This window comes from Macaca fascicularis, chromosome 16, assembly GCF_037993035.2.
Source record: "Macaca fascicularis isolate 582-1 chromosome 16, T2T-MFA8v1.1".
In the NCBI taxonomy this organism is placed as follows: domain Eukaryota; kingdom Metazoa; phylum Chordata; class Mammalia; order Primates; family Cercopithecidae; genus Macaca; species Macaca fascicularis.
Window position 1 is genome coordinate 80,731,496 of NC_088390.1, and position 13,904 is coordinate 80,745,399.

The window sequence follows — 13,904 nt, forward strand, 5'->3', positions numbered from 1 at the left end:
TCCCATGGGCTGTACCATGCCCTGGCTCAACCCAGCAAGTCCGAGTCTCCATGCAGCAGGGCAGCCCTTGTCCCTGAAGGCATCCCAGCTTCCAAGCACAGTGCTTTCAATAGGAATGTTATTGATGATAAGAGAACCCGCTACTCAGAAAACTGTCGTTTGATATTTGTGCCTCTCAACTCCAGCCTCCTTCAGCCTCTGCATCAGTCATTCTTTGTTTTGTTTTGCTTTTCTAGAGGCAGAATCTCTCAGTCACCAAGGCTGGAGTGCAGTGACGCAATCATAGCTCACTGCAGCCTCAAACTCCTAGGCCCAAGCGATCCTCCTGCCTCAGCCTCCCAAGTAGCTGGGACACAGGCAGTGCCACCATGCCCAGCTAATTTTGTATCAGTCATTCTTGAAGGGTAGCCACCTGCATTAGAATCTCCCATGATCCACCTTGGAACCGGAATTTTCAGGAGCAGGGTCTGGCTGTCTGTATTTTCTAAGTACTCCCAGACAATTGATACACACACCCCAAGACAAGCTCTACCTACTAGAGTTACATTGGTGGCATTTCAAGTGTGAAGGAAGCTGGGAGGCCCTGGATCATCAAGAAGACCCGGGAGAGTCACCTCTGACTCCCCATCTCTGGCAGGCCCCACCTCCCATTATTTCTAACCTCCCTTATCCCTGGCCCTAAATCGAATGATTTAGAAACTAGCTTTCCACATAGAGGCATGCTCTGTTCTCATTTTCTTAACTGAGCACTGCTGGAGTGTCTGTGTGTGTGTGTGTGTTATGCATATGCACACGTGTATGCAGTGTGTGTGCATGTCCATATTTGTGTGTGTGCATGTTGTGTGTGCTGTGTGTGTTATGCATATGCACACGTGTGTATGCAGTGTGTTTGCATGTGCATATTTATATATGTGTGTGTGTGTTGTGTGTGCATGCATATTTGTGGATATGTGTGTGTGGTGTGTGTACTTGCATGTTTATGTATGGGAGAGTGTCCTGGGGGGGGAGAGAGGAAGCCAGGTGTTTGCCCTGAGCATTCTTTTTTATTTTTCTTTTGAGATGGAGCCTCACCCTGTCACCCAGGCTGGAGTGCAGTGGCGCCATCTCAACTCACTGCAACTGCCACCTTTTGGGTTCAAGCAATTCTCCTGCCTCCGCCTCCTGTGTAGCTGGGATTATGGGTGTGCACTACTATGCCCAGCTAATTTTTTTATTTTTAGTAGAGACAAAAATATTGTCTCATGTTGGCCAGACTGGTCTCGAACTCCTGGCCTCAGGTGATCCTCCTGCCTTGGCCTCCCAAAGTGCTGGGATTACAGGCATGGGCCACAGTGCTTGGCCAAGTCTTTGAGAGGAAGGATCTGCAGCACTGCATATATATGTATATACACATATGTATATAGATATATATACACATGTGTATACACATATTTATATATATACACACACATATACACACACATATATACACATACACACATATATACATATATACACATACACATATATACACACACATATACACATATATACACATACACACATATACACACACACATACACACATATATATACACATACACACACATATACACACACGTATACACATATATATACACATATACATATACACATACACACACATATATACACACATGTATATACATATATACACATACATATGCACACATATATACACACACATATACACACACATACACACATGCATATATATACACACACATACACACACGCATATATATACACACATACACACATGCATATATATACACACATACACACATATATATATACACACATACACACACATGTATACACACATATATATACACACACACACACACATATATATATACACACACGTATATTGGCTCTGTGGATCTGGGAGCTCCATAATTCCTTGAAGGCAAGTCTGATGAGTTCACAAGCCAGCACCATCCCAGAGAGGAGTGTTACTTCCCGCCCCAGATGGGAGTGTTTATAGCCCAAGCCATGTGTCTGAGGTCTTATGACCAGGAACCTCAGAGGCAGGATTTATTTTTCGAGTTCTGAGTTCTGCTTGACTTTTCTTTTTTCTGATTTTGTTGTTGTTGTTAGAGATGGGGTCTCACTCTTTCACCCAGGCTGGAGTGTGATGGCACTTTCATAGCTCACCACAGCCTCAAATTCCTGGGCTGAAGCAATCCTCCAGCCTCAGCCTTCCAAGTAGCTGGGACCACAGTGTGAACCACTGCACCTGGCTACTTGACTTTTCTTTCCACAACCCCATGTTGTCTTTTTTTTTTTTTTTTTGAGATGGAGTCTCGCTCTGTCGCCAGGCTGGAGTACAGTGGTGCAATCTCGGCTCACTGCAACCTCTGCCTCCAGGGTTCAAGCGATTCTCCTGCCTTTGCCTCCCGAGTAGCTGGGACTACAGGTACCCACTACCACGCCCAGCTAATTGTTGTATTTTTAGTAGAGACAGGGTTTCATCATGTTGACCAGTATGATCTCGATCTCCTGACCTCATGATCTACCCGCCTCGGCCTCCCGAAGTGCTGGGATTATAGTCATGAGCCACCGCGCCCGGCCCATGCTGTCTTTTGGGGGAAGTTTTTCCCGTTGTGATAAGTGATCCCTTTGGACAAGGAATCTCTAGTATTATAAAAGCAATGGAAAACTCTTGCAAGCTTGGGATCAGATGAAGAGTTTCTGAATCTGCAAAGGGGGTGATCAGACACTGGGCTGTGATAACACCTCAGAGGGGTGGGCTCCAGACGCAGCCTGGCCCTACCTGGCATCCTCCTTTGCATCTGTAGTGCTTCCTGTCCTGACTTAGGGTTCCCTGAGTCACTGGGCCGCTTGGATTGGGGACAGGAAATCATGGGTTTAAGTTCTAGGACCCGTGTACTCAGGGGAGCACATAAAGATAAATATGAGGCCAGGCACGGTGGCTCACATCTTTAATCCCAGCACTTTGGGAGGCTGAGGCAGGCGGATCACTTGAGGTCAGGAGTTCAAGCCCAGCCTGGGCAACATGGTGAAACCCTGTCTCTACTAAAAATACAAATTATCAGCCGGGTGTGGTGGCTGGTGACTGTAATCCCAGCTACTTGGGAGGCTGAGGCAGGAAAATCGTTTGAACACTGGAAGCAGAGGTTGCAGTGAGCTGAGATTGCACCCCTGCACTCTAGCCTGGGCAACAGAGCGAGACTCTGTCTCAAACAAATAAACAAACAAAAAACCTTAAATAAGAAGGAATCCTTGACCAGGTGCAGTGGCTCACATCTGTAATCCCAGCACTTTGGGAGGCCGAAGCAGGTGGATTGCATGAGCCCAGGAGCTCAAGACCAGCCTGGGCAACATGGTGAAACACTGTCTCTACAAAAAATACAAAAATTAGCTGGGTGTGGTGGCGCATGCCTATAATCCCAGCTACTCAGGAGGCTGAGAAAGGAGGATTGCTTGAGCCTGGGAGTTCGAGACTGCAGTGAGCTATGATCACACCACTGTACCACAGCCTGGGTGACAGAGTGAGACCCTGTCTTGAGGTGTGGGGAGGCAGAAGGAAAAAAGAGAGAGAGAGAAAGAGAGAGACCCTTGTGCTCATGCCTGGTAGCTCTGGCTGGACTGATCAGAGCTGAAGACTTCAGAGACCAAAAATGTCAAGGTGTGGCCGGGCGCGGTGGCTCATGCCTGTGATCCCAGCGCTTTGGGAGGCCCAGGTGGGCATATCTCCTGAGGTCAGGAGCTCGAGACCAGCCTGGCTAACATGGTGAAACCCCATCTCTACTAAAAATACAAAAAATTAGCCGGGCATAATGGCGGGCACCTGTAATCCCAGCTACTTGGGAGGCTGAGGCGGGAGAATCGCTGGAACCCAGGAGGCAGAGGTTGCAGTGAGCCAAGATCACGCCATTGCACTCCAGCCTGGGTGACAGAGCGAGACTCCGTCTCAAAAAAAAAAAGAAAGAAAAAAAAGTTAAAGTGTATGGCTGGGTTTTCATAACATCTTTCACCTTGCCCAGGCTGACTCAGAGCTGTCTGCCTTGGTGGATAGAATCCCTTCCACCGTGGGCTAGCAGCCTACCCTGGCCACTGACACCACACCATGTAGGAAAGAATTGCCACCACCAAGAAGGGACCTCTGATGTCTGTACAGGCTGTGTGCTGGCTGATGACTTGGCTGCCCAGTCCTGTCTGCTGCTGGCACTGAACCGGACATCTCCAGGCTCCACCTCTTGAACCATGGATCCCAGCATTGTCAGCAATGAGTACTATGATGTTGCCCGTGGATGCACAAGATCCAGTGGGACCCCACTTCCCTGCAGGACATCACTGCTGTCCTGGGTACGGAAGCATATACTGAGGAAAACAAATCAATAGTGTCCCATGCACAGAAAAGCCAGCATTCTTGGCTCAGCCATTCCAGGTGGCTGAGGTCTCCACAGGTCACATGGGGAAACTGGGACCTCCGAATAAGACCATCCAAGGGGCTGGGCGTGGTGACTCACGCCTGTAATCCCGGCATTTTGGGAGGCCGAGGCTGGCAGATCACGAGGTCAGGAGATCGAGACCATCCTGCCTAACACAGTGAAACCCCATCTGTACTGAAAATACAAAAAATTAGCTGGGCATGGTGGCGGGCGCCTGTAGTCCCAGCTACTCGGAGGCTGAGGCAGGAGAATGGTGTGAACCTGGGAGGTGGAGCTTGCAGTGAGCCGAGATCACGCCACTGCACTCCAGCCTGGGCAACAGAGCGAGACTCTGTCTCAAAAAAAACAAAAAAAAACAAAAAAGACCATCCAAGGACTCCAGCAGTTTCTGCCAGGTGAACCCAGCCGTCTCCCAGAACAGACCTTCTATGGGGTGGGATTCTAAGTTGCTGGAAGGACGTGCATGGGGCATAATTTTAGCAAACTTAGTCCCCCTCCTCCATCTCTCCGTCTCCTCTCTCTGAATCCAGGGAGCTCTAGTTTTGTGACAGCCTTGGTTGAAACCATTGTGTTCTGTCTGAAGAATATTTAAAGTTTCCAATCAAGTGTACATCCCTCAAAAAAACAAAGTGGGCTTGGCATGGTGACTCACACCTGTAATCCCAGCTCTTTGAGAGGCCAAGGCAGAAGGACCACTTGAAGCCTGGAGTTCCAGACCAGCCTCGGCAACACAGCGAGACCCCAAACTCTCTATATATCTATACATAAAATAAAATTTAAAAAACAAGGTGTAGGGACAGGGTAGGGACTCGGTAAATGTTGGCGGGGACCCTCCTTGCCCCTCACCCATGGCAGCTCCTTGAAGAGAGGTCCTGCCTTCTCTCACCCCTAGCCTCCCGCTGCAAGGAGGTGGTGGCCTGGGACGTCATCTGTGCTCCTTGCACTTTCTGGGGCTGGAGTCCCAGCACTCCACCAGAGGACCTTTCCTGAGCAGGCAGCTCCCTCTCCAGTCTCACTGCGCCGCCCAGGGTGCCTGGCCAAACCATGCGACTTTCAGGCTTGCAGGATCAGGATGTGGCCACCAGGGGGTAGCAGAGCCTCTGCTGTGAGTATCTGAGGGAGTGTTGGGGCGGGGGATTCCAGGCTCCGATGTGAGATCTAACTCCCAGAGCTGGGAAGCTCCCTATATTTCCTGCCATATTTTCTGCTGCATTCCCAGAGGACAGGCCGTGGGAGGTGATTCCAGGGGGACCTGAGCTCTCCTCCCAAGGCCATCTATGGGGTGTGTATGTACCGGGTGCCTGCTTGTGGGCTGCTCCAGTCACTCTTCCTCTAGGGCAGGGGAGCCAGAGCTGCAGATTCTGGCCTCTGAGTGCTCACCGGCACCGGCTGGTGTTTATTTGCCAGGGATTGATATTCTTGAGGGATGATCCATTTCACTAGGGCCAGGAAAACAACAGCTTGCAGGACTGTGGTTTCCCAGCACCGGCTGCAGGCAGCCTGGTCTGGCTGCTCCCAGGGCATGCCCCACCCTGTGCACGACTGCCTGCCATCCTGCCCCTGGGGGCAGCCCCCACCTCCCCCACCATGGTCACTGCAGGACTGACCCTGTACACCTGGTCCCCTGGGCCTCTTGGGATCATAGCCCTGTCTGTGGCAGCCTCAACCCTCCTACCTGGCACGACTCCCCCAACTCCTCGCAGAGGTGCTCTTCTCTCTTCCCTACCAGTCTGGATGCTCAGAGTCAGCACCCCGAGTCCTTCTGCCTGTCCCCAAAGTCCTCAGCCTCAGGATATGACCCCAGCTGAGCCCAGGCCAGCTCACAGAGTGCCCCGGGGCAGGAGGCAGCCTCCCAGAACCCCCATCCTGCCATCCTGCCTCTTCTCCTCACTTCCTGCTCCCCCAGGCGGAGACAGACCTGTGAACCTCACGCCACCCTCAGCTCGTCTCTCCTGAAGCTGAAGCCCCTGCCCAGCCCGACCCCTTCTCCTGCCTGCACGCCTTAGAGGACCCTGGTTTGCTCCACCAGCAGCTACCCTCGCTCTTTCCCCGGTGCCTCCGCCCACCGATTCCTTCCTCCTCCTTCCCCCGCCCCACCCCCCTGCACTAATAGGCTCAGTGTCTCGGGAAGGATCCTGGGGCAAATAACCACTTGGAGAGCCAAGGGGTGAGAGGTGCAGCTGGCGATGCTGACAGAGAGCTGCGGGGACCCTCAGGAAAAGCCACAGGTGACCCAGGACTCAGGGCCCCAGAGCATGGGGCTTGAGGGACGAGAGACAGGTAAGCCATCTTGAAGTACGGTGTGCTGGGGGCAATCGGGTGGGAAGGCAGAAGGGAACAGGAGGCAGGTTAGGGACCTAGAGGGTGGAGTAGGGGCCGAAGCTGAGAGTGAGTGAGCAGTGAGCCCCCGGGCTGCAGCAGGAAACGAAAAGCTGGAGTTCTACCTGAAAGAGACGTGCAGTGTGGTTTCAGGGGAACAGGGGCCAGAGTGGAAGGTGCTCATCCTAGACCGGCCACCTTACCCCTGTGGACTCAGTTTCCCCATCTGTGGACCTGGGCCATTGCAGCTTTAGTGGTGCTCACCTCTGAAGAGGGTCTCTTTAGCTTAGAAAAGAGGGGGTCCTAGCAACAGCCTCTCCTTAGAGGGGGACAGCTGTTGAGTGGAGCTGTGCAGCCCTGGGGCCTCCACTGTGGGCCTCCCAGAGAGGTCCCTGTGTGTGGCCAGTGTCACCTGGGTCAGGATTGCCCAGATGCTGATGACAAGCACAGCTGCTGTGACCCCGCTTCAGACCCTCTGGCCCAGCCCGCCCAGAGGAGGCCCAGGAGCCTGCATCTCCACAAGTGCCCCCGTGATCCTGTTTCAGAGCCCCTGCTAGGCAGGGTGAGGACCCATGGGGAGCAGTGTCTCTATGGCAGCAGACCGTGCTGCCATGGACTTCACATCAGTGAGGGAGCCGGGCCACTGAGGGAGTGGGGTGAGGTGGGGTGGGGGCGAGGGTGGTCTCGGCAAGAATTCTCGCAGCAACAGACAGTGCACTCAGCTGGGTCTGACTAGAGGGTCTGCACAGAGCAGGGTGACTAGAAAGACCCCAGGTCAGGGCGGGGCTGCTGCCCAGCCAGGTTAGAAATAGACCAGAGGCTCTGACTCTGCCCGTCCTCCCCTTCTAGCTGGCCAGCCACGAGTGACCCTGCTGCCCACACCCAACGGCAGCGGGCTGAGCCAGGAGTTTGAAAGCCACTGGCCAGAGATCCCAGAGAGGTCCCCGTGTGTAGCCGGCGTCATCCCTGTCATCTACTACAGTGTCCTGCTGGGCCTGGGGCTGCCTGGTGAGTGGAGAGCTGGGGTCTGGGGACTTGGGCTTGGCCAGAAATGGGGATCCTTCTTCAATGGGTGCCAGTCCTCTGTGTTGACCCCTGAGGCCCTGGATCATAGACCCCTGGTCTTTCCTTGCCATTGTCAGGGTGTTCTGGGTCACTGGGGAGTAAAAGTAAGGGGCTAGGATTGGGGGTGCTCACGGCTAAACCCAAGTTTTCCCCAGCAGTGAGCACCCTCTTAGGATAGCAAAATTCACATAGGAACTGGCTGAGCTCAGTACCAAGCTCCCTGTGCTGCCCATGCCTTCAGAGAGCAGAGCTGGGGGCAGAGGTAGGTGCACGGATATGGGAAGAATGGGTGGTCGTCTCGGCCCTGGGGCTTTCTCCAAGTCTGATAGCTAAACCCATGTCTGTGTCCAGGGATGCCTCCACTCTGGAGGATACAGAAAACCTAAAAAGGACTTGAAGGACAATGCCATAGGACAGGTGGCTTCTCTTATTTATTTATTTATTTATTTATTTATTTATTTATTTGAGATGGAGTCTCGCTCTGTCACCCAGGCTGGAGTGCAGTGGTGTGATCTCAGCTCACTGCAGCCTCCGCTTCCCAGGTTCAAGTGATTCTCCTGCCTCAGCCTCCCAAGTAGCTGGGATCATAGGCATGCACCACCATGCCTGGCTAATTTTTAATAGAGATGGGGTTTCTCCATGTTGGTCAGGCTGGTCTGGAACTCCTGACCTCAGGTGATCTGCTCACCTTGGCCTCCCAAGGTGCTGGGATTACAGGCGTGAGCCAGCACGCCCAGCCAGGACAGGTGGCTTCTGAGGACACCCTGCCATGTGCACTTACCTGTGTATAACTGGGGTACAGCCAGTGGCTTGCAGTGGATGGACAGGGCAGAGGTGGCCTGGGTTGCCTTCTGGGCAAAGTGGGGTTTCAGAAGGATCCGGAAGGAGAAAAAACAGAAGCCAGCACAGCCTCTGCACACGCAGATGGGGAGGGGCGATGGCGACACCTTGGAAAGCAGAGTCTGAACTCTCTTCTGATGCCTCTGCCTCTCCCCTCCCTGACCTTGGCTGCCACCAGTCAGCCTCCTGACCGCAGTGGCCCTGGGCCGCCTTGCCACCAGGACCAGGAAGCCCTCCTACTACTACCTTCTGGCACTCACGGCCTCGGATATCATCATCCAGGTGGTCATCGTGTTCGCGGGCTTCCTCCTGCAGGGAGCCTTGCTGGCCCGCCAGGTGCCCCAGGTTGTGGTGCGCATGGCCAATATCCTGGAGTTTGCTGCCAACCACGCCTCAGTCTGGATCGCCATCCTGCTCACAGTTGACCGCTACACTGCCCTGTGCCACCCCCTGCACCATCGGGCCGCCTCGTCCCCAGGCCGGACCCGCCGGGCCATTGCTGCTGTCCTGAGTGCTGCCCTGTTGACCGGCATCCCCTTCTACTGGTGGCTGGACGTGTGGAGAGACGCCGACTCACCCAGCACTCTGGACGAGGTCCTCAAGTGGGCTCACTGTCTCACTGTCTATTTCATCCCTTGTGGTGTGTTCCTGGTCACCAACTCGGCCATCATCCACCGTCTACGGAGGAGGGGCCAGAGTGGGCTGCAGCCCCGGGTGGGCAAGAGCACAGCCATCCTCTTGGGCATCACCACACTGTTCACCCTCCTGTGGGCACCCCGGGTCTTTGTCATGCTCTACCACATGTATGTGGCCCCTGTCCACCGGGACTGGAGGGTCCACCTGGCCTTGGATGTGGCCAACATGGTGGCCATGCTCAATACGGCAGTCAACTTTGGCCTCTACTGCTTTGTCAGCAAGACTTTCCGGGCCACTGTCCGACAGGTCATCCACGATGCCTACCTGCCCTGCACTTTGGCATCACAGCCAGAGGGCATGGCGGCAAAGCCTGTGATAGAGCCTCCGGGACTCCCCAGAGGGGCAGAAGTGTAGAGAAAGGGGCCCAGCTGGGGAGCTCAGGGTGGCTCATGGCCACATGTACTGGGGCCTTTGAGGTTGTGCTCAAAAAACGTTTATCAACACCTTGCTTTCCTTGGGTGGGGGTGAGGCTACTCGTTTGGGTGTGGCTCCCAGGTAGAGAGGAGGACAACTTAACCAATGCTCACATTTGCTTCACCAGCAATCCCTATTTCCTGGGAAGATGAAAGGGCACTGCCAGGAACAGGCTAATAACATCAGTGCTGTGGGCATTCCTTTGAGGGGGGCATTTTGCCTGGCTCATCATGAATGCAGATACATGTTGGTTGAACGGATGGAAAAATGGACAGAAGGATGGATGGATGGATGGATGGATGGATGGATGGATGGATGGATGTGAATTGTCTCCAGCCCACCCCCCTTTCCTGGTGCCTGTCTCTCATTCCCTGAATGGATCACCTCTCTAGCTCCCAGTGGCAATGCCAAGAGTTTGAAAAGGAAGATATCTTCAGGACTTAAAGCATTTCTTAGGCTGGGGGAATCAAAGAGGTTGAGCTGAGCAATGGGAGGGGACTGCTTGGGGGACAAAAGCCCCCAGGGCCAGCCAGAAAGGGGTGATCTTAAATCAGATGTGAGGAGCCCAGGCCCATGTCTGTCCAGCCACAGGAGACACAGCCCCATAGGTCTCAAACACGCTGGTTCGATTCCACATTACTCCCTGCCCTAAGCCAGAACAGGTTCATGGGCCCAGAACCAGCACTGGGGCTGTAGTTTTTGTTGTTGCCAATGAGGAGAAAGAAAATGGTCTCTTAACCCAGGGTCCTAGGAGAACAGGAAAGGAGGACCTAGCTGGAGATGACCCTGAGATTCTGCTGAGCGACCCGAGTCCACACCCCTTGGGGAAAGGTCTTTTCCTCCACCAATGGGAAGCGGGAGTTGGCAAAGCCGATCAGGGCCATGAGGAGCTCTGCTCAGCACCTCCAGCCTCTCCAGGGAACCTCTCCAGGGCCCCTCTCTCGTCTCAGCACCACCATCCCAGAGAGGCAGCTGGGAGGCATTAGCAGATGGAACTCCCACCTGCTCAGGCTGTGGGTAAACACATTAGCGCTCAGCCAGTACCACTTTCTGCTTCCTGGTCAGGCTGAGCTGACCTTTGTCCTGAATGGGAGGTTCAGACCTGCCCCCACCCTCTTAGTGGGATGACATCAGTGAAAGAGCTGTTTGTGCTCCCAGCACACAGTCAATGCAGAATCAATGCTCCCAGCACACAGTCAATGCAGAATCAATGCTTGGCTTTCCACTTTGCCTCTCTGCTTCTCCCCAGAGCAGGGATGTCCAGATGGGGAGGTTCAGCTAACCCAGAAAGAGGATAATGTGGGTCTCCAATGTGTTAGCCATGATTCTCAACTCCAAAAAGCTCTGAAAACCAAAACATGTTTCCAAACTTTGCCACAAACACATTTAGTGGCACAATGTGACCTGAACTGATGTGAGGTGATTTTTGGTCCTGATGTTGTCCTGTGATTGTGAATCCTGCCAGCCGCACCCGGGACTACTAGTGGAGTGATCATGCACGGCTGTCCACACCCCACAGATTGTGATCGAACACACACCACTAGATCCACACAGCACCTTCCTCTGCTCTGACATATTCTGAATTCCAAGACACATGTGGTGCCGAGTTCAGAGAAAGGATTGAGGACCTGTAAACCCAACATTTCTGCTCCAGGATGGTCTACACTGACCCTGAGCAGTTGTTGAGGATTGAGGACCCCCCGCTGCCCGCACCTCCATGTGCACACACAGATGTGTCCCCAGGCAGGGGACAATGTCGGCCCCAGCCCAGCCTGAGCCTGCCCTACAGAAGCGGACACGAGAAGAAAGCACAAAGTTCCAGGGATGAAGAACTAAATAGAACAACCTGCAGGGACCCTGCAGGAGAGAACCCAGTATCAGGGAAGAGCATCTGTGTCTCCATGGGTGGCAACAGCAGCTGGGTCTAGGCCAGAGACAGGATGCCTTCCTCAGCTGTCTTGGGGGGCTGTCTTCCAGGAGGCCACCTGTAAGATTGGCTCACCTGTCTCTGAGCACCAGTGAAACCAGGAACTTCCAGAAACTGTTGGGGAGGCTCTTTCAAGACACAGTTTTGTTTTGTTTTGTTTTGTTGACATGAAGTCTCACTCTGTCACCCAGTCGCTCAGGCTGGAGTGTAGTGGCGTGATCTCAGCTCACTGCAACCTCCGCCTCCCGGGTTCAAGTGATTCTCCTGCCTCAGCCTCCCGAGTAGCTGGGACTACAGGCGCCCACCACCACATCCAGCTAATTTTTGTATTTTTAGTAGAGACGGGGTTCCACCACGTTGGCCAGGCTGGTTGAGACAATTTTGCATTGAGCCACCATAACCCTGGTGTTAATATTCCTATAACTTCACTTATACCAACAGGCTAGGGCAATATCCGTGTTTTCAAACACCCCTGCATCCGGAGTATTGGAACTGTTTTACAAACTTAGGAAATTGAGACATAGAGAGATTAAACGGTATGCCCCTAGCCCAGAGCTGCTCAAGAGCAACGCTGAGACTCAAACCCAAGTCTGCTGGTTCCTGGTCCATTGTCTGTTCCACCCCACACCTTGCAGGTGCTCTCAGATGTAGAAGATTAGAGGCAAAGAGGCAAATCACTCTCGGGGATCTTTTGCATTGCTTAGAACTTTCTAGTGCTGGGCTTATCAGAGTTGAGAATCAGTATCACATTTTCCTAATAAAATGCATTAGGTGATCAGGCACAGTGGCTCACACCTGTAATCTCAGCACTTTGGGAGGCAGAGGTGGGAGGATCACTCGAGGTCAGGAATTCGAGACTAGCCTGGCCAACATAGTGAAACCCCATCTCTACTAAAAAGTCCAAAAACTAACTGGGCCTGGTGGTGGGTACCTGTAATTCCAAGTACTCGGAGGCTGAGGCAGGAGAATCACTTGAATCCAGGAGACGGAGGTTGCAGTGAGCCAAGATTGCACCATGGAAGCACCATGGAACTCCAATCTGGGCAACAAGAGTGAAACTTCAACTCAAAACACACACACACACACACACACACACACACACACACACACACACACACACGGTAACAGTTTCTTTCTAGCATTTGTGTAACCTTTAATAAAATGAAGTGATAATCGCCTTGGTAAGCATGTCACTGAAATGTAAATGAAAAGTATTATTAAATCTGCCACTCTCTCAACTGGCTTCTAGAGGAGAGAAAGACTTAAATGGTTTCAGTTTATTGTTCTTCCCTTCTCCCTCCATACCCTACCCACCCATCTGCTGAAATATCTTAGCTAAAGAAAATCCTTTTTGAGATTCTGAGTTTCTTTCCTAACAATTCCCTCCACACGTTTGATGTGCTGGTTGATCTTACTGTCTATCAATCATCCTTTGTTAATATCTGAGGATAGTTATTGCTCACGTGTCTTTCATTTCTTCCCAAGCCTATGTATGATTTTTGCTGTTTGGAAGTTGGTTGACAAATTGTTTCCTGGACTCTATTAGTTTTCAAGCGTTGCCATAACAAAATACCACAGACTGGGTGGCTTAAACAACACCCAAGTTTTTGTTCGTTTGTTTGTTTGTTTTGGGGATGGAGTCTCGCTCTGTCGCCCAGGCTGGAGTGCAGTGGCACAATCTCGGCTCACTGCAACCTCCACCTCCTTTGTTCAAGTGATCCTGCTGCCTCAGTTTCCCAAGTAGCGAGGACTACAGGCGCACATTACCACGCCCGGTTAATTTTTGTATGTTTAGTAGAGACAAGGCTTTCACATGTTGGCCAGGCTGGTCTCGAACTCCTGACCTCAAGTGATCCACCTGCCTGAGCCTCCCAAAGTGCTGGGATTACAGGCGTGAGCCACCATGCCTGGCGAGAAATGTGTTTTCTTACAATTCTGGAGGCTGGAAGTTCAAAACAATGTATCGACCAAATGTAGTGACTCACACCTATCATCTCAGCAATTTTGAAGGCTGAGGCAGGGGGATCACTTGAGCCCAGGAGTTCAATACCAGGCTAAACAGCATAGCAAGACCCTGTCTCTACAACAAATACAAAAATAGCTGGATGTAGTGGAGGATCACCTGAGCCTAGGAGGTCGAGGCTGCAGTGAGCCAAGACCACGCCACTGCACCCCAACCTGGGCGACAGAGTAAAGGGTGACCTTGT

The 13,904-nt window shown here is 52.5% G+C and overlaps 1 protein-coding gene across 1 annotated transcript; it reads left to right on the forward strand.

Annotated features, from left to right (window-relative positions):
• The first annotated feature begins 6,573 nt into the window (after positions 1–6,573).
• On the forward strand, positions 6,574–11,890 carry GPR142 (G protein-coupled receptor 142). The gene is made up of 3 exons (XM_045376762.3): positions 6,574–6,716; positions 7,605–7,763; positions 8,839–11,890. Exons 1-3 carry the CDS (start codon positions 6,623–6,625, stop codon positions 9,708–9,710), a joined length of 1,125 nt encoding a protein of 374 aa, XP_045232697.2. The 5' UTR covers positions 6,574–6,622; the 3' UTR covers positions 9,711–11,890.
• The last annotated feature ends 2,014 nt before the right edge of the window (positions 11,891–13,904 follow it).